A 27,967-nucleotide genomic window follows, 5' to 3' on the forward strand; every position below is an offset into this window, starting at 1 on the left:
GCCCGTGTAATCGATTACAGACAGGTTGTAATCGATTACCAGTGCCTCTGTACCAAAAGTCCAACGCTGCTCCCTGACTCTGGTAGAGGGGGCTCCCCAGTGTGTGGTGGGTACTGACTTGGTTAGAATTTAAGTTATGATTTTGAGATTATTGGTTGTTTTTAGAGGACCAACAACTGGTTAGGGGTTTGTGTGATATTTTATCCAAGTGCATATGTGAGGAAGAGGGACTTTGTGACTTATGTGCTTGTGTAATCGATTACAGACAGTCTGTAATCGCTTACCTGTGCCTCTGTACCAAAAGTCCAACGCTACTCCCTGCCTCTAGTAGAGGGGGCTCCCCAGAGAAAATGGAAAACCTAAAATGGAGAGAGATAAAGCATTCCAAGGGCAAAGTCTGATTAAAATGCTTGAGGGTGTTTTCGGAATACCACAAAAACACCTTTTTCATATCAGTTTTTTAGTTGAAAAAAAAAATTAAAAATGACAAATAGAATCATGACGCGTGGCGTTGGCAAATCGTTGGCAAAAATTCGTTGTCAACGTATCGCTACCCTATTTTTTAACACCTTCTACGTCTTTTTTAGAGGTTAATTAAATGATAAATTTAAAGAATATATTTTATGAAATACAAATAATTTCCTTTTTTTTTATATTTTCTATTTAAATTATATAAAGCACCTGACAATACGTAGTAATCAAGTTCTTGGAAAGTTTTCGGAACTAGGATTAGTGAATGTTGGGTTTTAATTTGTTTACATAGTAGATTTGTTTTCCAACGAATTATTAGACCTATAAGAGGAGGAACTTAAATATTAAATTAGGAGAATAAGAATAAGTTAAATCCTTTTAAAAATCAATAAAGATCTTAATAGATTTAATTTAACCTAAATACTAGGGAGATTTATTATCCCACATTCACAAATTCTTATATGTTATCTCCAAACTACTCGTTAATTTGGGAAAACAAACAACAAAATATTATTAATTAAAGTATCATTTGTCAACACTAACAACATTTAATCGAGCTTACAAAGAAAAGATACCAACAGATATGATAATATTTTAATTTAATAACTTGAATGATCTTAATTATTTCATCGATTTTATTTAAAGAAATAACACTAAAAAATATCTGTATAACTGTATATAAAAAAACAACTAAATTATGTCTTTTGGAATAATTAATCATGTGAAACATATGGCAGAGATACAACTTTTAGAGATATTTAGAAATTAAAGCTGGCCACCATTTATTGGGAAAAGAGTTGAGAATATGAACTTCTAATTAATTTACTCAATCCAATAACAATTGTTCCTTCATGTGATTAACAAGAATCTCAACCCAAAAGAAACGAGAAAAAACAATTACTTGACTTCTGTAAATTAAGAAGATAATTATGAAGTAAAATTATATGTTTATTGGGAAATACATGACCAAGAACACATGTCAGTTAATATCTAATATTCTTTAGAAAATATAATATGTCAAAGTAAGGTGATTTTTTTAATATGCATGTAATCACATCCAAGAATTTTTTTTTTCTTTTTTCATATGCTAATAAAGATTTAAAGACACTAAGGATAATTTCAATTAAGGTTTATTCATTTAAAATGTTCTAAGTTGGATAAGTTATTTTTTAGCAAAGAAATTTTTTCGTATTAATGAATTCTTAAAAAAAATGTTTATTTAATATTCTTCCAATTATGTTTTTTTTTTATTGTTTATATCAATAATGTATTGTTATTATTATATAGTATCCAATTCAATCTAAATAAATTAGATTGGATTTTATTTACAATTGGGTTAAAGTTGATCTAACTCAATCTTGTATTTTTTGTGAGTTTTTTCTTTTCGCATTTTTAAATTCTTACATTAAACAAAAAATATTGTTTTTTTATTGTTTATCACAATCAGCATCATCACATCTCAATTCTAAATAAAATTATAATTCCTTATTTTCATCACAAAGCTTCATCCACATAATAATACCACAAAAAAATTAATAATACCACAAAACATCACAATTAATGAATAAAACTAACTAGCTTCCCTTGTCATAATACCACATAACATCATAATACCTTCAAAAATTGAATTTAACCTTATTTGGGTAAAATAATATAAATTTTGGGTATTATTTTACTTCTCTTGCTTTTGAATTTTTGTTAACTGTCTTATTCTTACTAAGCTTTGGATTGGAATAAATAGGCTTTGACATTTACTTAGAAAAGATTTTGGTATTTAAGTAAGAAAGTTAAGGATCTTTATTATTAGAGTGTAATACAAAATATGAATATAAGATTAGAGTTGTCAAAACGGATAACCCGACTTCATCCGGCCTGACTCACCATGGGTTGGCCACTTAGTGAGCCAACTCAACCTGACTCATTTATTAGCAAGTTAAAAAAATTCGAACTCGGTTTGACCCACTACGGGTTGGTGAGTAAACGGGTTGGCTCACTAGCTCATTTAATTACAATTTTTTTAAATATAAAAAATTACAAACTTTCTATAATTCAATTTCAAACAAATTTCACTCCCAAATTTTACTCCCAACATGAGTGTTTAATTAATTTTGAAAATAAGAAACTTAAATAATTTTTTCAAGCAAAAAAAATTAATAAATATCTTTTTATAAAATTAAAATTAAATTTTAATAAAATAAAATTAGGTAGATGGGTTGGTGGGCCAACCCGACCCACTATGGGTTCAACCCGCATGAATCGGATTTAAAAGAGACAGGTTGAAATCTCATCCGCATAAACAAAATACAATTTTTTCAAATCCAACACGACTCGAACCCGTAGTAGACCCGATTGACTCAAGGGTTATGACCCATTTTGACAGTTCTATATAAGACTTAAGTAAGTTATATTTCTTGAAAAGTTCTTATATAGAGTTAATGAGATATGACTATTGTGTCCAAACATTTGAGGAATAATAATTTTCATTAAATACATTTGGGAGATTATGGTTATCTTGATTTGATGTAACAAAGTATTATATGACCATATTTAAATTGAGTATCAATATAAAATAATTATCATTTCATATAATTAATTTAAAAAGCTAAATGAATTAAATATTCAATATAATACAAATTTAATAGAAAATCAATTAAAATTTTTTAAATTTATCAAAACTCAAAATTGAATTAGGTAAAAACTTATTAAAAAATAAAAGCTCGGATGAGAATTTTATATTCAAGCTAGCCAATCTAATCTTCGTACACTTGTTTTGTCACATAAATTAGTTAGTTGAGATGTCAATTTAAACTATGGCTTATGAGCTCAACCCTAATTCATCCTTGAAAAAAAATCTTCTTTTAAAATGCTTTCTTAAGTAGAAGTAAAAAAAAAATTCCAATCTCAAAAATCTCCTCTCAAATGTGTTAGAATCAAAAAGTCAATGTAAATTTGATCATACTAGAAGACTTTAATTAATTTTTATAAATAATATTATTTATGTATACAAATAAAATTATATATTTTATTAAATAGTTTAATATGTTATAATTTTTAATATTTTTATATCATACTTATTATTATATTATTAAATAAAATAAACTTAATCATATAAAATCAATTTGTAAAATAATATTTTTGTTTTGTTTTTAATTAATAGGAATGTTCAACATCATCCACCCAATACAGGAAGTCAACATAAGAAAATAGGAAAAGAACAAACTACGAAGAAAAAGAAGGTACATTCTTAAAGTGCCATATGTTTTCCTCAATTATCATAGAAAGAGATTCCTTAATTTATCTTAACAATTTCTTAATTTTTTATTCAACTGTTGTGACTGCAAGAAAATCACTTGGCAGTGGATATGTCCCAAGGTAGGACGCAAAAATTGACCAAACCCACCAATTTTTTAATCCTTATATAACTTTTATGTTTGATTTTCACATGGTTGATACGTGAATTCTTAAATTCTTTGGGTTTGTTCATCAGAAAGTATTAAATTTAGTATTTGGCTAATCATTTATATATTGTATAATGAATATACAATAAATTACTAGTATTTTGAGTTGAGTAGGTGGATAAAATTAATTAAGTTATATTGAATGGTTAAAAATTACAATAAACTAAAATAATTTATTTAAACTGAATTAAAAATTAATTTAAACAAATTAAACTAAATTATTTTTTCTTTTAATAAATTAGATTAAAATGTTATTTAAAAACATTGATTAGATAGAAAAAATTTGTCTCTACTCTACTCAATAGAAAGGTTCTCTCATAAACAATAAAATTTTAAAAATATTATGTCAGACAAAAAGTTTAGACAAGTCAGGTTGAGTAAAATATTGAAACGAGTCGTGATTAAAATTAGGTTGAGATAGACACATTTAAAACTCGATTAAGTCAGTCCAAATCTAAATAGACGAAACTCAGTCAAGTTAGTCTCAATCGAAATTTAGCTTAATCGACCCTAATCAAAAATTGGCCAAATTCGATTGAAAGATCATGTTTATATATATATATATATATATATATATATATATATATATATATATATATATATATATATATATATATAGGTTTGTTAACATATGTAAGCTATTTTTTAAGTTGGTACATTTTAATAAAGTGTACATGGTTTTAATAGACAAAAATACCTCATATTATGGATTGTAAGTTTTAAAGTCAAGAGTATTTGAATAATTTACATTTTTAAAACTAAAAAAAAAAAAAAATAATCGCCAAATCCTTAGTCACCTTTCTCTCATCCTTCATTCTTCTCAACCTTTTCTCTTTCATCTCTCTCACTCCAACCTTACCGTAGCCTAAACTGAAAAAATCATAAACACTCATTTAACACTAATTAACCTTTCTCACTTATCCAATTTGTTTATCTTTCACTCTATCATCTCTCTTTCACCAATACACACCAACCCACGACACCGCAATTTATTGATCTTACTATGTTCGTTCATTTGTTTTCCACTTTAATAACAAAATAATTGATTATGTTGATGTTGATTTTTTATTAATTTCAATAATTTCAAAACAAAAAAAAACAAAAAATCCCACAAAAAGACGTTATATATATATATAAAGGTGGACAAAATTAATTAAATTGCACTAAAACCAAAAAATAGTTCATATAAAAAGAATTGAGATAAAAATTAGTTTAGACGAACTTAACTAAATTACTTTTTGTTCTAACAAATTAAAATGAACTATTATTTACAAATCTTTAAAAAATATTAAAATTAAGTAGAAAGGAAAGATTTGTTTTTACTTAAAAACATAAATTCTTCCACAAACAACAAAATTAAAAAGTTGAGATAAGTCGGGTCGAACCAAAGGTTTAGATCAACTAGGTTTGGCAAAATCTCAAATTGGGTCGAGGCCAAAATTTGACCGAGTTCGGTTGGGACAAGCACAATCAAAACTTGGTTAAGTCTACCTTGACCTAAAATTGACTAAATTAAGCTGGGAATTAGTCAAGTTGGTCTCAATCGAAATTTAACTGAGTTGGTCCTGGTCGAAAATTAATGGAAATTTGATTGGAACTATAACACCCCTTCTGAGAGTCACATGAGATTCTCAAAATGATTATTTTAGACTGAAAAGATATAAACTTCATTACAAACTAGTTATAGGTTATGATAAATAACTTAATAATCATCTTCAAATCATTTAAATAAATTTTACAAAAAGCCCAAACTTTGATTATCCCCATAAGTCTCTCAACTTTATGCATGATAAACTCCATTTGTAAAATTATCTGCTCTTGTATAATCACGAATTATACGATCATGACACAAACACAAACAAACAAGGGTGAGCTAACCATAACATACAATCCTTAAAACACACTCACCTTATATAATTCAAACATACATCATTAAAATTCAATATACACAATTATTCTAATGCCATCAATTGATTTTATTATGTCTTTTATTCCTCGTAACATAATGTCACTCTTACCCCTCTCAGAGTCATCCTGCATGTTTCCATAAGCCTTACAAATATACTATGTTTACACCTAAAGCCTTATGGTCAGATCGTTCTTTGCCTACTTCCATAAGCCTTACAAATATATTATGCTTACGCCTAAAACCTTATAGTCAAGATCTATTTCCCCTGTTTCCATAGGACTTACGAGTATTCTGCTTATGTCCAAAGCCTTATGGTCAGACCGCTCTCTACCTACTTCCATAAGCCTCTTAAGTCACTTTGCTTAAGCCCAAAACCTTATTGTGGAAACCAAATACACAGTTCTCACATTTACAATTACAACAATAAAGACTTATACACCATTTCATAACTAAAAATTCCACAAATACATTCATCATTACACATTCATACATCCCAACGAATCATATCATCTCATCCATCCAACTCAATCATATTCATTCATTATCCCATAGTTCGACAATAATACATTTCCAACACCCAAACATGACAACTCTCAATAAATCAACCATACACATATTGATAAGATAAAGTATCCCAAAATTCATGCTAACATCATTTACGAACTCTTCACACATTAAGAATCATCAAATGATTCATAACGATAGGGAAATCGTCACTGAAATTCAAAATCCCCAGCATTGACTTTCTCAAATTCATTTCTAGAAACCACAGTTCATAGCCGTGAAATATTTTTAAATGAAAAATTATTTGCATTTTTTAAAGAGGTTTTTTGAAAAGAAATAAGTTGAAAGCTTGTTGAGTAGACTTTTAGGAAAGAGAGGTGCAACTCAATGGAAAACTTAAAGTACATTGTCTTTCCTTAGCAAAACTATTCCCTAACTAGTTTAATAAATTTCAAATAATTATCATCTCAAGACATTAATCCAGCAATCAGATTTTCACAACCCAACGATTTCACCATCATATATTTTGAACAAAGAACATAGAATAATCAAAAGAAAGTTAACATCTACTTACAATATTAGCATTTGCACCTTCACAAATTTAATACAAGATCACAGACCATTTTCATCAACAATGTTCAAACAGAAAACCAATAGAAAGGATAGTTCCCCTTACACCACAACAATATTAGACCATCAATGCCTATAATAACAAAGAAATATCAGCTCCCCTTACCTCTTAAAGAACTACTTTGATCATTTATTTATGAAATTTGAGCAATACCTCCCTTCTCTACCCTTCAAAACCTTCTACACTCAATCTAAACACCTTTCAGAAGCTCTCACAACTTTCTCTATTACTTAGATCCTAGCCCTTCAATCTCCTTATTTGCTACTAAATTCTTGCTCTCTCTTCACCACTTTCACTCCCGATGATGAAAAACTTCATTTCTTCACCCGTATTTATAGTTAAAATTTGGGTTACTACAACAGTACTGTAGTTGTATTACATTTTGCTATAGTTGTACTGTAGTAGTACTGTAGTTGTACTACATTGTTACTGTAGCAGTACGGTAGCAACACGCTTTTCATGAGAGTATATTACGATAGCATCATACATATTTATTGTAGCATTATACGTATTCACTATAGTATCATACGTACTTTACTGTAACATTATACATATTTTTCTATACCATAAAAAGTTTATCTGTTTTCTTAAATATAACTAGTTTTCAAGGGTTTTATAGGAACGACCAAGACCAAAACTCAGTCGAGTTGGTCCTGACCAAAACTCAGTCGAGTTGGTCCTGACAAAAAATCAATCAAATTTGGTTGAATTGACCCTAATAAAAAATTTGTCGAATTTGGTAGGGATGGTCATGATCGAAACTTAGTTAAGTTGGTCCATGTCGAAACTGGTTGAATTCAACCGAGACGACCCTGGTTGAAATTCAATGGAATTTGGCTAGGAAGGATGACAACAAAATGGTTGAGACAATCCTAGTTGAAAATTGATCAAATTCGACCCAGTCAACCCCAGCTAAAAATTGGTCAAATTCGATTGAGTCAGACATAGAAAAACTAGATCAAGTCAATCCCAACCGAAATTCGACTGTGTCAACCCTTTCCAAAAATTGATCAAATTTGACAAGTCAACTCCAGTAAAAAATCGACTGAATTTAGTTGAATCGACTCCGAACAAAGTTTGGTCAAATCAACCTTTAGAGACTTTCAAACAAATAAAAAGTATAAAACGAATTAGTTTTAAATTAATTAATTAACTAACTATAACTTCAAATGTTCAGTTTTCTAAAATTGAACTATAAAATTATACCGTTCAATTTTTATGGTAAGCAATTCAGTATTTTTTTTGTTTTATATAATAGTTCAAGACAGTTAAATTAATTTTGTCCATCTCTAACTAAGATGGACTAATCTTGACTTGCCTTGCAAATGACAAGATCAACGGGTTAAAATGCAGATTTTTTCATAAATATTTTTTAAACAAATATAATTACATTAAATGTTTTTTAAATTTTTAATTAATTAATTAATATCTCTAATTAGATAAATTAAAATAATAATTTATTATAAAAACTTAATTTGCAAATATTAATAATTTAAAATATAATATTATTATATAATAAAAAACAAACTTAGAAATTTTTAGGGGTTGGCAAGCCATGACCCACTTTCCTGTTCCTAATTCAAAGTGGTCTTACCCATAAGATGATTGAGATTATTTATAAGATAAATGTTTTTTTTTCGTGTTTCTTGTGTTTTCAGATAACACAGAGTTCCCTCTTATCTCACCTAATCATGACTAGAGTAACCCGAACAACACAAGTTGCCAACCAATCCACGAATGATGATTTGCCCAATCCCAGATGTAAAGGTCAACCTGGTGATATAGCAAACTGATACTTCCGATGTCACGTTATATATTAGTATAACGACTCATCAGTCTTGGAACAATTGTAACATAATTGTCATTTAGATGATTTTCCTTTTTATTTTGCTCATAAATAAAAATGTCTTTGGATTAAAAAAAATATTCCTAAAATAGAAAGCGTTACCGAGAAATGCATGGATTCATAAAAACAATAGTGAAACATTCAACTTATCCAATACTAAAATATCGTTAATGCCTAGTAGAAACTCATCCTCGTTCATGCTCTTCTCCGAGAGCCGTCAAAAATAACATTTCAAAATAAGGCACAATTGTCCTCATCATCCCCATCAAACCTGTTTTCAATTATATTTCAATCTAAAATTATATTTGATAGTCATGGTCTTGCTTTTGGTACAATTCATATAACAAACAGCTAATGTAAATTTTAAACCTTTTATCTATTTCTTTGGAGTCTTTAAATAAAAAGTAAAAGGAGTTTAAAACAAAGAAAACAAAGGATTGAGATTCATTCATAAAATTCTAATAATCAAGAGGAGCTATAATAGGTGATTCCATTTCATTTCACGGTTAATAAAATTAAAGTTTGTTTCAGGATCTCTAGAACGAAGTAGGAGAACCACCTTACATGGTCCAGAGCTCTAATCTCCAAAATATAAGTTGAATTTCTTAGCAATGCCTTATATTTTGTCAATTATTGATTTAGTGATAGTTTGTCTGATATTTCTTTGTTGAGACCGTGAATTTTCTATTTTGTGAGAACTACAACTGTTTTAAGTAAAGCATACAAGTAAAAAATAACAAGAGAAACAAAATTCAAAGGCGTAAAAGATGAAAAAACAGTTAAGGTGGTTTTGACGCAATGAAAGGACATTGGACGCATCAGTTAGAAGAGTAGATCACATGATTTTCAGCCTTGCCAAAAAGGGTGGAGAAAGACCAAGAAAGAAGCTGAATAAAATATTGAAAGGAATCTCATGGTGAACAGTTTTAACCAAATCCAATGCTATGGTGGCATTATGTGATTTATGTAGTCAACCCCTAAGTAGATAAAATTGATGCTGTGGTTATTCATATTTTAAATTTTGAATACAAGGCTCTTCTTCATCTTAAGCAATAAGCATTAAATCAAAATAGGAGAGGAGGGGGTTCTCCAGAGGAAAAACTAGAGGAGGTGGAGGATTCAAGGTTTGAAACGGATGTTTCAGAGCAAAGTGAGAAAAAAATCTAGTGTCTCTAGAAGATACTAAAGAAGATGGGTAATTATGAATCAAGCAAAGTGAGTCTTGCTTGCACAGTAGACAGAGCGTGGGAAACAACATCAAATTAGGGATTTTTTTAAATGCTGAATAGAGGAGGGAAATCTCAACTTCTCACCTGAAAAACTTAAAAAATAATGCTGTTTTTGTTTTTAGAAAAAAGGGGGTTTGCAAAAGGTCTTGGCCTAACACTGCTAAGGCCGCTATGTTGGCCATGACCACAACTCATATATCCGTTATTCAAAACTTTGTAGCAGCTTATGGCCTCTCTAGGCCACTATAAGACCCTATTATGGATAACTATAGTTCCTTAATCACTCTCCATATTGGACAAACCTCACGGAAGTTCTTTTTTGAAGTTTAAGACATATATATTCAATGGTAATATCCTTGATTTGTATTAGAAGTGAGTTCTAGGCCTAACTCAACCCCACAAAACCGGCTTGTAAGGTGAGGTTTGCACCTCACTTATATATTATAATTTGGCCATCTCTAGTCGATGTGAGACTTCCAACACATCCCCTTCATGCCGAGGTATAGACATCTCGTGCGTGATAGTAGAAATTGGGTGGTCCAATATTGGCCCGACAATGGGTGGAATAGAAACAGAAATGTCCACTTAGAACTCGCTAGGATAGGCTTTAATCATGGCTCTGATACCATATTAGAAGTGGGTTCTAGGCCTAACTCAACCCTACAAAACCGGCTTGTAAGGTGAGGTTTGCACCTCACTTATATATTATAATTTGGCCTTATCTCTAGTCGATGTGGAACTTCCAACAATTTGTAACCTTTTTTAAGACGTATGATTCGGTCCCACTTTGAAGTTCTCACAAAGCATTCTTCCCTAGTGTCTACATCAATTTCTTTTTGTATGCAGAGAATATTAGACAAATATTCCTGATTGTCCATCTTGTATTTTTCGGATGTTTGTCTTAACGATCCCCAATTTGTATCACATTTTCTGACAGCAGGCTGGAATCATCAGGCCCACCAAGAAAACATCAAAACCTATATGGTTCAGTGATTACACTCAGGAATATGTTTTATTAGAATAATAAAAAGATGTCCCTCTAGGATTGACTCACAGAAATAATTCAAGGATTTTATAAGACCTATCCATGTAACAAGAAAGGCAAAGAGAAAAATTTTAAATTTTCTCATTTTTTTTGTTTAGTTTATTTTTCTTCTTCCTAGAGCATAACATTTTTTTGTGTTTTCATTGATCAACCTCCATGCCTCCTCAACTAAACAAAGACCTAAATGAAACCTTGCAATCCATTTTGGACAAATTAGCCAACCTTCAAATACAACTTAACACTACTCTAGAAACCATGATGGTGGCTACATCGCCTTTAACCAAGCCCTAGAATCTCGCCAAACTGCTTTGGAAACTATGCAGAACATCCTCAACCACGCCCTCACTACTCTACTATCCACCTTATCTTCTCATTCTACTACCATACCACCACCCCACGATATGGCCTTTGACGCTCTTCATATTTCCTCAAAGCACCGCGTCTTCCATTCAACCCCAACTTTCCATCCCTTCCAAGCCGTTTTTACTACAACAACCACCCCAATTTTTTATCCTTGTATTAATTAATAATATATCTGTAATTCAGATCTATAATTGGAAATTTATGGCCTATCTTGTCAATAGATTTTAGGAATAGTATTTTAAGTGTGTAACTGTAGATCTTAAGAAAACATATCCCCAGTCAAACATTGGAACTCTTGCTCTGGATTTAAATTAGTAGAGCATTTTGAAATTATGTTTTCTGAAACATAGCAACTATCTCACCAGGGGGGAAATTGTATCCTTAGATATCTAATAGATACAAAAGTGGAAAAGAAGAAAAAGAGAAAACTTCAGGTTACTCAAATTATTAACAAATCAAATTCAATAGCCATGCCAAAAATCCTAAAGTATAGCTGGACCAGACCCTGTGAAGGAACACAGCCGCAAGGACATTGGTTGAATTGTCAAATTCTCTAATGACCAATGCAGCTTTTGTTATAAATATGAAAAATTATATTCATCAAACATACAAATGTTAGGAATCAATTAATTATTATCAAATTACATATGTTCCTCAGTCCTCCTAATCCTAGTGTATGCTAGTTTCTTGGTTCATGAGTAAATGCTAATGTTATATGACAACAAGATACAACATAAAATTTAAGAAACAAAACAATAGTATGTATTTGTCTTTTTCTCCAGTATTCCCTGGGTTTTCTTTAACTACAAAGCACTTAGTAGAGGAAAACAAACGTAATAATACTTGGTATGAAAGCATCACTGAATAGATAATATGCCCCAGGGTGATCAACTACAATTTAAACAAAAATTGACTGAATCGTACTTAATCCTTCTATTAGACCAAAAATAAACACAATAACAAATACCCTGTCCAATCATACCAGATATACAATTTTACTAACCTTGTTTCACTTTGAGGCACTACTGTGATTGTCAGGGGTAACATAATAAAGTGCCTTCGTTGCTGCTATCGCAGAATCCCCTCTCTTAACAATTTTCTGCAGTTCCTCAACCTTCTCTGACAAGGATGCAACATTTGAGTTGGTCGACTGAACCAACTGATTAGCAGTTTCTAAAGAAGTGCATAACTGAACAAAAAGGGTAAAATAATATACAATAAGTTCAATATGAAGACAGATTAATAGTAAGAACGTGAGGATCAACTACGAAATCCCCTTGCCCTTCCCTCATGAACCAATAACGATAATCATTACAATGATAGATAAATAAATCATTTATACAATCACAATGTAGTAAAAGGATTATACATTGCCCTCTTATCACAAATTGTCATCTATACTAAGCTTATTGACCTTTAACATAACTACCTTAAAAGTTATACAATTTTTGTTAGTGTAATAATTTTTCTACCTTGATGCATAGAAATTAAACTCTAATAATAATAATAATAAGAGGAAGTCTAAAATGAAATTTTCCTACCTTGTCCTATTTTTTAGAATTAGTTTATTCACCTAAGTTTGAATTATTCTATTGTGATGGCTTATTGTGGGTTAGGGATTGAGATGAATAGCACAATACCTTCAAAGTAAGAGAAGTCCAAGAGTGGTCGGTGCCGGAGAGAGCCGAATTCAAGTGATCGTAATGTTCCTGAAACGACGAAAAGGAATGTCGTTTCAACGCAACATAAGGGGCAATAGATGAAAAGTGCAAAGAACGAACCTGGAAGAGTGTGAGGAGGTTAGTAGGTGGATCGTTATCGTTGAGATGGGAAGAGGAGGGAGTGGGAGAAGCTTCACGACGGAGAGAGTGTCCTTGTTGTTCTTCTCCGACGTCGTTCAGGAGATCTCCAATGCATAGAAGTGGCCCTCCGATTCCTCTCATTGACATTTTTTTATCTCTCTGTTCTGTTTTCTCCAATCAAACCGAAGTTTGAGATTCTTTTCCTTTCCTCTCCCCTTTCAACGGCGGTGAAATATTGTTTGGAATCTTATTGTGGAAACAATATAATTTTTAAAAAATAATTTGGAATAATAAGCCATATTATTATTAATTTTGTTGCAATAAAAATAACAAATAACAAAGAAAAAAAACTGTAATAAAAATTATGCCACGCTAAATTAAACTCACCTAGTTTTATCATTTTTTTGAAAATTTTTGTTGAGTAGTATAGTTATGTGTTAATAAAATAGCGTTCCGATATTTTGACATCAAAATTCTAACATCATTTTGACATTGTCAGGTGTCGGCATGGGATTTGTTGGTTTTTTATTTTTTAAAAAATTGAAATTTTAGCGTCACTGCAGAGGTTCAGATTTGAATTTTGGATTTCTCGTTTTGCCCTTGACCTGTTTCATAGGATTGAAACGTTCTCTTTCATCTAATTTCTCTGTCTCACCGCTGGTGTCATCGTTCTTCCAATCTTTCGATTTCTCCATCTCATTTGTTCTGATTCCGGTGTGGTTGTGGGCTTCGTTCTTGCCATCGCTGACGATACCCTCTTCATTGGTGTCTCATCTCTTCGTTCGTTACATCGTTCTTCGTCCTTGGTGTTGGTGCGTCATCCATTCATTTCCAAATGGCCAGTTCTTCAACAAAGGTAAGCGCCATGATCCTTGGGCTATTTTAGTTTTCTCCATTTTGTGTTGGGCTTTTGTTTTAGGGTTTTGAGCATTTGTGGTTGATGCAGTTGACGGTTAGGCACTCATTTTCCACGATCTATATATCAACTTTGAACAAGGAATTGACAGAGGAGCAGAGGTCATTGATTTCTGGGACTCCTTTTGGTTGGTTCCTAGATTTGAGTACTAAAGTTAGGTTGGCTAGGAATATATTGAGTGAATTACTTGTCAAGTGGGTTGACTCTAATGGTTGTTTTATAGTCGGAGATAAAGAAGTCCCTATGACTGAGAATGAGTTTTGTTTAGGTCTGGGGTTGAGTTCAGAAGGTAAGGACTTGAACTTGAAAGAAAATTATAAAAAAAGTTCATGTGTTAAATATGTAGGGAAAGACACAAAAGATTTAGACTTGGTTTACAAATGTATGATGAGGAAACGTAAGAAGAAGATTCCTTGTTCTGATTTTTGTAGTTTGTATATTTTAGTTGGGATATCTGAGTTATTATTTCCCAATCGTAGTGGAAGAGTGTTTCAAGTTTTGTATGAAGTTGTTGACAATTTAAGTGGGTTGGGTAATTATTGTTGGGGTAGTTTAGTGTACCGTTACTTGGTACGTAGTTTGTGCAATGCTTCAGATGGATTGAAGAAAGGAAAAGGCACAAGCAATGTTTACATTGATGGATGCACTTACATGCTGCAGGTAATATGAGTAAATTTATTTTGTAATTGTGTTGTGAGTTGTGGATTGAATTGTATTTTTGAGTAGCGTTTGTGATGATGAATTTTTTGTAGGTTTGGTTATGTGAGAAATTTTTACCTCCGAAAGGTCAAATACACAAATCTCCTAGAATTTTGCATTGGATGAATGTACATTTGGGAGACAACATTGTGAAACAAGCTTTGCAAAGTGGTGTGGTATGATGTTTAATGTTTGAGTTATTTATTTTATGATGTATGTGTTGCTGGTATGATATTATTTGTTGAATTTCAGGTTGTTGATGATTTTGATGTTGGCGCAACAAATGATTACAAAGATGACGAACCTAGCCTGAAAACTAAAGTTGATAAACCACCCTCCGCAAAGAAAATATTGAAACGAAGCCTGAAAGATAGTGTTATGCTACATTGGTGCATCAGCAAAATCTAGTTGCAGGGCTTAAAAGGGAGGTTGTTAAGTTGGACGAAGAAGTTGCTTTTGAAAAATCTAGACGAAGACGACCGAAGGAAGGTGGACCGAGTGTGGCACGTGAAGATCCTTCCTTCTCCCCGGGAGGCATTTCCCCGGAAGGCACTTCCTTCAGAGCCATGTCCACTGATGCAGCTGCATTGAAGACTTATGTCAGGAAGGGTTCACGACCGCGGTTCAAGAGCAAAGCTCTTAAAACTCCTTTTACTGGAACTCTAAGAAAAAAAACATGTGTGACCTTATGATATGTTTACATATTTTAAACTTTCGTTGTTCTTGAGAGATGTTGTATTGTTGAAAGATTTGTTTAGTAATTTGAATTGTAATGAATGTTACATTGAACTTTCATTTTGTGACATGGTATTGAAGTTAAATGAATGAGTTATGTCATTGCCCTTGGGAAATAATGTTACGATGCAATTGTTAAATATTACACTTGACAGATATTGTTATTGATGTTGGACTTAATGGATGAAAGAAACAATACATGTGGACATAGGCAACATTCTTAGTTGGATAGAGAAACCTTGTTCATGGAAAAAGAGTGTTGTAATCGTTTACAATTTGGTTTTAAGTTGTGTGTAGGGGGTGAAGAGTTGATTTTGGGGACCCCTAATTCCTTTGGGGAAGGTCTTGTGTTCACACAAAGTGGTTGGAGGAAATCCTTAGTCAAGTGCATGGAAAAAGGGTGTTGTAATCGTTTACACTTTGGTTGTAAACGTTTACGCACATGTTTTGTTGAATTTGTACAGAAAGTTCTTCTGAAGGAACCAGTTTTTGTACACAGGGGACCACAGTGTAAAATTTTCACTTTTTGCCAAACTTTGGATTGGTTTGTGATGACTTTGGTTTTAAGTTGTGTGTAGGGGGTGGAGAGTTGAATTTGGGGACCCCTAATTCCTTTGGGGAAGGTCTTGTGTTCACACAAAGTAGTTGGAGGAAATCCTTAGTCAAGTGCATGGAAAAAGGGTGTTGTAATCGTTTACACTTTGGTTGTAAACGTTTACGCGTATGTTTTGTTAAATTTGTACAGAAAGTTCTTCTAAAGGAACCAGTTTTTTGTACACAGGGGACCACAGTGTAAAATTTTCACGTTTTGATTGTCTTTGGATTGGTTTGTGATGATTTTGGTTTTAAGTTGTGTGTAGGGGGTGGAGAGTTGATTTTGGAGACCCCTAATTCTTTTGGGGAAGGTCTTGTGTTCACACAAAGTGGTTGGAGGAAATCCTTAGTCAAGTGCATGGAAAAAGGGTGTTGTAATCGTTTACAATTTTTGGAAAAAAAAATAACAATATGGTGATTTCACCCAATAACATTCAATCCAAATAACATTAAACATATATATTATTAATAAAAAAAAAACAATTACAGGAATTGAAAATATATTGATTACAACGTTTAACTTTCACACCGATATTGGGTTGTTTTTAATACAACTACAACCATTGATGTAAACTTCTACTGTAATATCATGGTTATGATGATAAACCTCGAAGACAACAACGTCTCCTTCCTTCAAGCCATATTGTCTGCGAAATTCTTTCCATCCTTTTCCAAACTTTGTTGAATTTCTTGAATGTGAAACCAAAACCTTGCACATGATGCCATCGTTATGACTAAGAAGCACAACCTCTGTGAAGCCTCTGTTCCTAATTTCGTTCCCAAATGTTGTTCGCAAGTCCTGTGGCATTATGATGATGAAGTGAATGACATTCAGAACTATTAAAAGTGATGAAAATTAAGTGCGAAAATTAAAAGTGTTTCATACGTACCAATGACTTCCTTGACACTGTGATTTAGTCAATTTTACAGCGAACAATGACAAATCAGGATCATAAGTACAGAGATCAATGAAATATTGCCTAGTCTTGTCAGTGCAAGGACCAAAGTATATTATAATTTTGAAGTTGTTGTTACTGATATACTGGAAGGTAATGTGGGCATTATTAACCCTTTCATGATAAAGGTTTTTCAGTGATGACCATCCAGTTGTAATTCTAGGATGAGTTACGTTCATGTTATACGTTACCAAATGTGTGTGACCGTGATTGTCCATCAACGACCATGTAGTTCCTAATTCGGCTTCAAACGCTGCAGCGAAATGCCTATCCACCCACCCATAATGCTGCAGTAGTTGTTTGAAATTATGAATAATAAAAAATGTGTGAAGAAAAGATATTACAATTTACAACATGTTTACCATATCTGTCAAGTGGATGGTTGAGAACTCCCATAAGATTGTTGATGTTGTAGTGCTTGATGATGCTGCCATGGTTTTGAGAAGAAGATACTGAAAGTATGGATATGTTTGTGTGAGTGCATTTGAAGGATACGGTGGAAAGGAATTTATAGGTCTTTAACTTCTTTGTTGACGTGTTCCAAAATTTTTGGTCAAACTATGCCTTCCAATATTTGGGTAACAGTGATGTTGACTGTCACTGGGAAGTTGATGAAAAGTTAAATGGCTTTAAATAGCCCCTTAGTCGTGCCTTTTAATGTGCTATTACTTTAGTCAAATCGTTTCCCCAAACAATGAATGAAAAAGTAATGGTCCATAAAAGCATTTGAAAATATTATTACTCTAGTCAAACTGTTTCACCAAACAATGAATGACAATTGAATGCTCCATAAAAGCATTTGACTAAATCATTGACCTTAAAGACCATCGTTTGGGTGATGCAACCACTGCATGTTGGAAAAGCCCATGTAAACGTTTACCATTATAGTGTAAACGATTACTCGGAAATAAATTGGTTTTTGTACAAAATCTTCTTGTGCAGGAGCCAGTTTTGACAAAACAAGGGACCATTGATTATAATTATTAAAATATACCATTCAGAAACAAGACTTTCTTTTGTTGTAAAACAAAACACTTCATTACTAAAGTCAGGATACAATACTGAGATAACATTGTCATGTGAACAACAATAGATAATAATCAAAACAAGCAAATAATAAAAGCACATTCTAAGTAGTAGGATCGTTGTCAAAGCGGGTTCGGAAATGCTGCATTTCTTCGTCAATGTGTCCAACTCGCGAATCCAACGACTCTAATCTTGTACCCATTGCCAACTCCATGTTGGAGAATTGCGTATGAAAGGCATCAAATTTGGTCTCCACGGTAATCTGCAAGTTTTCAAAATGCGTGTCGACAGAGTCTAATCTTGAACCAACATAAGACTGCATTTCTTGGATTCGGTTCAGCACATCGTTTAGTGACGTCGATGAACTACCTTCATCAATATGCTGTTGTAATGGATCACCAGGTTGTGGATTAGGGGTCTTCTTTTTTGGAACCCACTCTCCTTCTTCGTTTTGGACATAACCAAATGACCCGATTACTTCAGATCCTATCCTTAGTCTGGACTTAAATCCCTCAGACGGATCACTTTCAGTGGGGACTTCAAACAGCTCCAAGAACATGCTGATCAGATGAGGATATGGCAATTTTGCATTGTCCTTCAATGCCGTTTTCATCTTCTTTCTGATCAGATGTCCCCAGTTAATTTGCATGTTATTAAAAAGAGCCCACAGGATGACAATGTCCTCTTTGGACGCTTGACCATTATTTGTTGCACGAGGAAGTAAGATTCGAGTAAGAACATAGTGAAGAATCCTAGGTTGTACCTTCATTCGCCCTGCCAGAATTCTTCCATGTATGTCTGCATCATCTATACACACTAGTTGGTGAGCACTTATAGAATCGTAGTGCTCTTTCCACTAATCAACCATTCTTCCTTCGTAACGAACACCACCGGCTGGCAGTGAAGCCAACTGATTGAAAAGTTTAGGACTTATTTTTATTGATTTCCCTTTCACTTCGCTTCGAATTACCCCCGTACCCAAAATTGTCATGTTCGAGTAAAAGACTTTGACTAATTCCGGGTACAAATCTCTTCGTAAGGAAACAAATTCTAGAAGACCAGCCTCAGACAATATGTCGTAGAATTGGAAATTCCTACCTTCGAACCACCCGTCTTCTAGAAATTTGCTTTCCAAGATTTCACGATTGAAAAAATGGGTAGAAAATTTCTGATATTGTTAATCATTGGAGAAGAGTGCATTGTTTGGTGGAGGTGGTGATGATGGTGTCGAAGATGGTGTTGATGGTGATGGGGATGGTGATGGTGATGGTGGTGGGGATGGGGTCGGGCTACGGTGGCGACGACGTCCACCACGAGATGAAGAGGCCCTTTGCATCTTCTTAGCGTGATCAGCCATTGCACGAAGGTTAGGGATTTAAAATGAAGATGAATGTTAGAAGCCTACTTGGACAAGTTAAGTAGTTCGAGAAGATGAAGTGGCGGGATAGTGAAATGGAGAACGTGGGTTTGCAATGTTATTGAAGAGGGTTCGTTAAATGGGGGGAGTGGCTATGCAAGGTTATTGATTAGGGATTTCAAATCGGGGCACGTGGGTACTTGAATGGACGAAGAAAGAGGCCTAAGGTGAGGGACGTGGCAGCAGCACATTCATAACAGAGCGTTTAAATGAGGGGTGCAGTTTTTGTAATCGTTTACACAAATAACGTAAACGATTACAATGACATAAATTGCCCCAATCAATGATTTTCAAAGAAAAATTGCTGCAACCAATTTGCAATAAAAATTAAATTCTACAAAGACACGCATGGTTATCGAAAACGCGAGTTAACTCGTTAACTCGGTCGAGTTTACGAGTTCAGACTATGTTTTCGAGTTAACTCGTAAGCAAACTCGTTTTTAGAGTAGGATCGCTAGACTCGGCTATTGACTCGCTAAACTCGCTTAAAATCGCGAGTTTGGTTCTGATTGTGCGAGTTTGGAAAAAAAATTCGAAAACAGAAAACAACTACGTTTTAAGGACGCATCAGATTAGGTTTTTTAAAACATTCACTCACTGTTCATCTTGGTTTTCACTGTTCATCTTCTTTCTCGCACTCTCGCTTTCTATCTCGTTCGATCTCGCCCTTCGTCGCTTCCTCATTCATCAGGTTCGCAGTCCACTGATCGTCGATCTCGACGTTTGAACTCAGTCTCCGTCGCGTCGTCGATCTCAACGTTCGAGTACGCCTCCGTCGCGCCTTCGTTCTCATCCTTCTGGGTTCTGTAAGTGCAAACCCTCTTTCACTAAAATCTGAAATTTGGGTTCACGGGCACTACAAAGTATATTTTAAACACTTTTGGCACTGACACTCACACTGCAACATGGATTTTTTTTATTGATTTTTAAGATGAGTTGATGTCATGGGCCAACAACATATTTTTTAAACATTTTTATGGACTGCAACTGTACTTTGAGTTCACGTGCCACTACAACATATATTATTTTATATATTTTAAGTTGAATTGATGTTACGGACACTGCAACAAATAATTTTTTGATAATTTTATGTGGGGTTAATAATTTTTTATATATCAATTTTTTAATAATTGATGTTACGGGCACTGCAACATATATTTTAATAGTAATTTCTTTTTAAAACATTGCACCACTTTACAACACTACAATGCATCATTCTTTTTATTTGTTTCAAAAATAAAGTGTTGCTCCCTGGACTGTTAAAAAAACCGTGCTTCCATAATAATTTTAACTTTTGGACATTTTATTTTTTATATTTGTAGTGAAAAAGCTTATCTCACTATGTCGGGACACACATCAAATTCCGAAGAAGTTAATCCAAGTGTATCTTCATCAGTTAGAAGTAGAAGTAAAAATGCTCCGGGAAATCGATCTGATATTGGATGGAAACATGGATTTGATGTTAATGGTAATGGAAGAAAGGTGAAATGCAACTATTGCTCAAAGATTGTAAGTGGAGGCATATTTAGATTTAAGCATCATCTTGCTGGAACTAGAGAAGATTCTGAACCTTGTGCTTCTGTTCCGGATGAAATAAAGAATTTGATGATAAAAATAGTTGCAGAAGCTAAGAATGCTTCATTAAAGAAAAGAAAGATAAATATCGGTGAAGACGAGGAAGAAAGTGAGAGTCTTGAAGGAGGACACAAGGTATTCGATTTTAAAGGAAAAGAAAAAGTTGCTACTACTAGTAAGGGGGGAGTTCAAGCAACTATAAATCAAATGATGAAAAAAGGATTCAAAGAAGAAGTTGATGCTCAAGTTGCTGAATTCTTTTACACCAGTGTCATTCCTTTTAATGTAATTAGAAATCCAGCATTTGCAAAGATGTGTGAAATGACTGGTAAGTATGGAGTTGGATACAAACCACCATCTTATCATGATATTAGAGAGAAACTCTTGAAACAAGCTGTGAAGAAAACAGATTCAAATCTTGAGGAATATAAGGAGGAGTAGAAGAAAACTGGATGTACAATTATGTCTGATGGTTGGATGGATAGAAAAAGACGTTCTATTTGCAACTTCTTGGTGAATAGTCCTAGAGGGACGATTTTTCTTTATTCACTTGACACTTCAGACATTTCAAAAACAGCTGATAAAGTTTTCAAAATGTTAGATGATGTTGTCGAGTTTGTTGGAGAAGAAAATGTTGTGCAAGTTGTCACTGATAATGCTGCAAATTTCAAGGCAGCCGGAGAGTTGTTGATGCAAAAGAGGGAAAAATTGTATTGGACTCCATGTGCAGCACATTGCATTGATTTAATATTCGAAGATTTTGAAAAGAATTTGAAGGTCCATGAATTGACCATTAAGAAGGGAAGAAAAATTACCACTTACATTTATGGGAGATCAATGTTGATTTCCTTATTGAAAAAGTTTACTAAAGGTAGAGACCTTATAAGACCGGGTGTGACTAGATTTGCCATGGCTTATTTAACTCTTGCTTGTCTTCATGAATTGAAGGCATCGTTGTTGACCATGTTCAGCTCTGAGGAATGGAAGACAAGCAAGTTTGGAACATCACAAGAGGGGAGAAAAGTAGCACATGTAGTATTAATAGCCGATTTTGGAAGAATGTCTCCACATGCTTGAAAGCGGCTGCCCCTCTTATGGTTGTCTTAAGATTAGTGGATTCAGATGTAAAACCCGCAATGGGCTTCATTTCTGAAGAGATGGACTATGCAAAAGAGAAAATTAGGTCTAACTTTAACAACATCAAAAAGAGGTAAATTTTCAAACTTTTACTCATTTAATGTTTAATTACTTATGTGTAAGATTATTTCTGATATAGCATGATTGATGTAGTTATGAAGAGGTTTGGAGAATAATTGATGCTCGATGGGATAATCAACTTCATAGGCCTTTGCATGCAACTGCCTATTTTTTAAACCCTCATTTCCACTATGAACCTAACTTTAGATCTGATGCTGGTGGAGAGGTGAAAGAAGGATTGTATTTTTGCATGAGAAGATTGGTACCAGATATGGCAGAAAGAAGAAAAATTAATTTACAAATTGTTGAATTTCATAATGCTAGAGGATTGTTTGAAATGGAAGATGCAAAAGAGTGTAGGAAAGAGTTAAATCCCGGGGAATGGTGGGACATGTTTGGTGATGGAACTCCAGAGTTGAAGCAATTTGCTATTCGAATTCTAAGCTTGACTTGTAGTTCTTCTGGATGTGAGCGTAACTGGAGTTCATTTGAAATGGTAATTTAAATTATTTTTAATTTATAAATTCCTTTATTATGTTTATATCTTCACTACAAATATTATATTTCATTTTAGGTTCATACAAAGAGAAGGAATCGTTTGCATCAAAAAAAGATGAATGATTTAGTTTATGTGATGTATAACTCCAAGCTGAAAAGTAGACAAATTCGGAAAACTATAGCTCTTCCATTTGATGACATAGAATCAGATGATGAATGGATAGCTGAAGAGACAAATGATGTTGTTGAGATTGATCAAGTTAAAGGTGAAAATGATAGTGAAAATGTTCACTTAGATGGAGCAACAACAGATCCTGTTCTAGATGCTATTGATCTTGATAACATAACATTTGAGAACAATGAGGATGCACAACATTCATCAGAGGAAGAGTTAGATGAGGATGATGATGGAGATGATGGAGATGATGATGCCATTTTTAGAGGATTAGGCATAGAGACTTTGACATTTCAATTTATGTTTTACATTATATTTTTATGAACAATATTTCTATAAACTTATGTATTTCAATTTATATAATTTTGTTATCTTATTTGAATTAGGATGTTATTTATGTTTTTTTTCATACAAAGTAAACTCTTACGAGTTTACGAGTCGAGTTTACTGGACTCTCACGAGTTTACGTAAACTCTCGAGTTTGACAACCTTGAAGACACGTATATATTTGTACACGTACATACATTTGTACACGTAAGTAGGTATTCACATCACCTAATATTTTCATCATAGTTTTTATGTATAGCATTTAACAAAGACATAAATCCAGAAACCGCAATTTGTGACTCTTGTGATAGTTGGTAAGATTGGAAAGATTGTGATCCGATTGGGGCAAAGTCTGGAGGTTTTGTCACATCCTGCAATGCATTTTCCTGAAAGAAGAAAATGGTAAAAATTGGAGAAATTGTACACTGTAACGCAATTACATCAAACAAATAAAGACTTCGATTACTCACAGAATCTTCAACACATGGTGTTGCAGTTCTTTTTTTTGAAGTTCGTTTTCTTTGACTGGTTTTTTTCTCTAAGGTAGACTTCAATCTATTGGTGCATGGTCTTCCCTTTCGCTTCACTTGCACAGGGCTACGGACAAGTACATCATCACGTGCACAGCTGCTTTCTTGTATTGTAACGGATTCCGGCTTGTCGTATCTTAGTTCGCCCCCATCACTGATGATGTTATTTCTCATGGAGGAACTACATCCAAACTTTTCACGCAACAGTTCAAGTTCTTTAATGAGCTCTTTAGAAGAACCTTCAGACTCACATGCTACCTCTTCTATCTCATTGAATTGTTTGCACAACATTTGGTATCTTTGCATGGTAGGTTGTTGATTGATATTACTATACGAGGCTCTAATGAGAGTGTGCCTTCTATGGATATTTTTACTCCACTGTTTTAGAATGTATTTCACAGGCACACTATAAACATCTTCTTGTCCAAAAACCAAAAGGGAATGTCGACAAAGAATGCCTTTGAACTCAAATAAAAGGCAAGAACAGGTGGCATTTTTTGTCATTGGATCAAAGTGCACTTTGTAAAATTTATTTGAACATTTTCCTTCCCACATATGCTCCTCTTTGATTGTGTAAATGTTGAAGAAGTCGTCCGCCACGGTTTCTTTGATAAAACAATTCATCCTAGACCGAAATTCTTTTTGTACTTCTTCAAACTTTTCATGTGTGTACTCAAGTTGAAATTGTCTCTCAATTGGTGACTGTGACCCATAGCCAATTGTGGTGTTCAAGGAGGAGAAATCAACTTGTACTTCTTTTTGAGCCTTCACTTTTAGTGCATTGTCGTATTGGACCACAAATTGTTGAAGTGAAGTACTTGAATTTATAAATCCATCAAAGAAAGCATTCATTCCCTCACTTCTTTGTGTGGTCGACATTCCAGCCCAGAAATCATTCCTTAAGTAATAAGGAACCCATTTATGTCTTTCTTCATACAAACTAAATAACCATTCATTATCCTCCAATCCATATGTGCTAACTAAATCAGACCACCCATTCTCAAACTCCGTCGGACAACCACGATCATAGATAAGTGCATTGAGATCACTTTTGATGTTAACATATTCTTTACAGCCGTTAAATTTTTTGGGCACTTTTTTCATTATATGCCATAAACACCATCTATGCCTACTATTAGGAAAGACTTCTTTGATGGCATTCGCCATTGCCCTACATTGATAAGTGATAATCCCATCTGGGGCCTTATTACCCATGCATCTCATCCAAGATTCGAACAACCAAACAAAAGATGAAGTGTCTTCAAACGATAGCAATCCACATCCGAGTAAAATCGAGTGACCGTGATGGTTAACTCCAACAAACGGCGCAAAAGGCATTTCATACTTATTAGTCAAATATGTTGTGTCAAAAGAAATGACATCACCAAATTCTTCACAAGCAGCCCTACTTCTTGCATCTGCCCAAAACACACTACAAATTCTATTGCCTTCATCCAATTCAATGTCGTAAAAGAAGTCATTATTCAAATCTTTCATGGAGGAAAAGTGTCTTAACAGGGCTTGTCCATCTCCGTCTTTGCATAAAGATCTTTTGTGTTGGCCAATGTAGTTTCTAGCATCTCTCCATGAATTCCATGTTTTCGAATCCCCCTACATCGTTGACAATACTGAGGAAACTCTTATTTATCCGGACTCCAGCATCATCATTAACCTGTAATGTTCGTTTTGCTTGCATGGTAAGTTTCCTATTCCCAACAAAAAGCTTTGAATTCTTTGGGCATAGGTCATGATTGTGGTCTAAGTTAACCGTCCTTATAAACCATTTTTCATCCTTCCTTGAACTGGTTATGCCAGCAGGACATTGGTTTGTTTGGGTAGGAAGGGTTTTCACCTCAGGGTTTATTGATGACACGTATTTCCCTTCCCTAGAGCAAACTAATCTCAAATAATTGACATTGTTGTTGTTATCCTTTCTAGAATTTCTTGTCCTAACACAAAATCCACGTGTAATGGCATATTCTGTATAAAACTTTTTCGCTTTGTCCATGGATTCAAAACACATATGCAGTGTTGGTTCAACGTCAACAAAACTTTCATTAGGGTCATCACAATTGATATTAGACTCAGGCATTACACTAGTATTGCTTTTACTTCTTGTTCTGTCATCCATGAAATGAAACTAATCCCACCCTAATTAATGTGTTCAAATAAAAACATTAACCAATGACAATAACAGAATAATTTGGAATCATAAATTTAAAGACAATATTATACAAACATTCATTGACAACATTGTAAATGTTATAGGTAATAATAAATATAAATTGCAGAAAATGAGAACACTTTACTTTCTCATTGAATGAAATAAAGATAATGGTTACATGTTCTTACCAACACAGGGTGAATTTATGGCTGCCTTTAATGAAGGTAAAACTCAACAAACTCCACTACATATTTAAGTGCAGTCTTCGTAAATGTTGTCTTCAATAACCTCGAAAAGATGCTTGTAAGGTATGTCTTTAATGAAGAAGGTGGAAGGAAGATGAAGTCAAAGTCACCAAGGTTGAGCTCCAACCAAGACAATGGAAGTGTTACGGATGCAACAAATAACCCAAGTTTAGAAGCAATGTTCAATGGGTTTTCTCTCTCATACCTCTCATTAATTGCAAAAGTAACTTTTTAAAACCCCACATTAAATGCATGTTCATTCAAGCAAGCAAAAAATATTTTCTCTTTCACCAATATGTGCAAAAAAAGCAACAGGCTCTTCACTTAATAAAATTTTTGTGATTAAATGCTCCATCCATTAAGATGAAATGTAATAAATAAAAATATAATATAATAAATGACAAAAATTTGAAAAGATTTCTATATATACTTCCGTCATGGCCATTCCCATTCAACTAAAATCAGCATATTTGTAAGGTCGTTAATTATATTGATTATTTATTTTTTCACTTATTATGTCTTGTAATAGTTCTGTGGATTTTAGTTTTCTTGCAGATTAAGGAACGATTAACATGGATGCATGGGAAGACCTTGTGTATGATGACAATGTCCTTGAATCCTTTCTGAAAAAATGTGATTCTTCTACATCCCTTATACCTGGCCCAGCAGGTAATGTTCAAGCAGCTATGTTGAATAGAACAAATACTGAATAACCTAAGTCCACACAAGAATTTGCTCTTGATGTTGCTCAAGCAACATTTGAACGAGATTTCAATTCAAATGCTTGGAAATGGGCTGAAATGTTTATCCAACACCATGGTACAACTGAACTTAAAATCATGATTGTCCACAATTATGTTATCTATTTACAAGTTTTTATATGTTCATCACATGACATTGACTAATGCAGAACTTGTTACTGATGGAAAAATGGAGAACTTGAACTCCCTTAAAGAGGCTAAATCATCTTGGGTACTTCCATTTGTTGCTTGCATATTGAAAGAATGTAAACCTAATGGTTTGGGAGACATGCAACTCACAATCAAGGTATTCTACGTTTTGAAGTTTAACATTTTTTGTTTATGTCAACTAATGATTGATAAAATGTGCACAAGATCCTTCAGGGACAATGCAGGCTTCGTTGCACAAGAAAGTTCTTCAAGATCCTTGTTACCAATAAAGGAGTATTGGTAAAACCTGAAGACAAGTTTTGATGATGCTGCAAATTGTAATTTTTGTTTGTAATAGGAGAATATTTAAAAGCAACTTGTAGTCTCTTGAATGTAGTAGGAAAATAATTAACATTGTAATTTCTACTGATATAATCGATTATGGACATGCTATAATCGATTATCATATGCTTTTGAACTACAATAATCGATTATCATGAAGCAATAATCGATTATCACAATTCTCACTTGAATAATCGATTATCACTTACAATAATCGATTATCTCTTTTTGAATTTTCTATAACGGACTTGAATAATCGATTATCACTTACAATAATCGATTATTCATGGCAGTTGTGAGCTGACTTTTGGCATTCAGTGTGTTTGGCTATTTAAGTGAATTTTGAAAGCTTCAGAAGGTAACATTTTGAGTAAACTGAGAAAGCCAGAACACTGAGTAGTCAGAGGAACGTTCTTGAGAAAG

At 33.4% G+C, this 27,967-nt stretch overlaps 3 protein-coding genes across 6 annotated transcripts; 1 reads left to right on the forward strand and 2 right to left on the reverse strand.

Moving 5' to 3' along the window:
* Positions 1-5,557: 5,557 nt before the first annotated feature.
* LOC106764234 lies at positions 5,558-13,499 on the reverse strand. 4 transcript variants are annotated; one of them, XM_014648485.2, is made up of 4 exons: positions 13,238-13,499; positions 13,097-13,165; positions 12,460-12,645; positions 5,558-5,741 (listed from the first exon to the last, which is right to left on the reverse strand). In XM_014648485.2, the coding sequence occupies exons 1-3, from the start codon at positions 13,403-13,405 to the stop codon at positions 12,466-12,468; spliced, it is 417 nt and encodes a 138-aa protein (XP_014503971.1). In that variant the 5' UTR covers positions 13,406-13,499; the 3' UTR covers positions 5,558-5,741; positions 12,460-12,465. The 4 variants fall into 4 exon arrangements, with proteins under 4 accessions (XP_014503971.1, XP_014503972.1, XP_014503970.1 ...); XM_014648486.2 differs by having other exon boundaries at positions 5,558-5,746; XM_014648484.2 differs by lacking the exon at positions 5,558-5,741 and adding an exon at positions 12,053-12,347.
* Positions 13,500-22,312: 8,813 nt separating this feature from the next.
* On the forward strand, positions 22,313-23,531 carry LOC106763620. The gene is made up of 4 exons (XM_022782210.1): positions 22,313-22,386; positions 22,467-22,869; positions 22,948-23,320; positions 23,509-23,531. Exons 1-4 carry the CDS (start codon positions 22,313-22,315, stop codon positions 23,529-23,531), a joined length of 873 nt encoding a protein of 290 aa, XP_022637931.1.
* Positions 23,532-23,597: 66 nt separating this feature from the next.
* Positions 23,598-25,400, reverse strand: LOC106763621 (protein FAR-RED IMPAIRED RESPONSE 1-like). Its single transcript, XM_014647789.1, has 2 exons — positions 23,844-25,400; positions 23,598-23,759 (listed from the first exon to the last, which is right to left on the reverse strand). The coding sequence occupies exons 1-2, from the start codon at positions 25,398-25,400 to the stop codon at positions 23,598-23,600; spliced, it is 1,719 nt and encodes a 572-aa protein (XP_014503275.1).
* Positions 25,401-27,967: the final 2,567 nt, after the last annotated feature.

The sequence above is a fragment of the Vigna radiata genome, chromosome 6 (assembly GCF_000741045.1).
Source record: "Vigna radiata var. radiata cultivar VC1973A chromosome 6, Vradiata_ver6, whole genome shotgun sequence".
Taxonomy (NCBI): domain Eukaryota; kingdom Viridiplantae; phylum Streptophyta; class Magnoliopsida; order Fabales; family Fabaceae; genus Vigna; species Vigna radiata.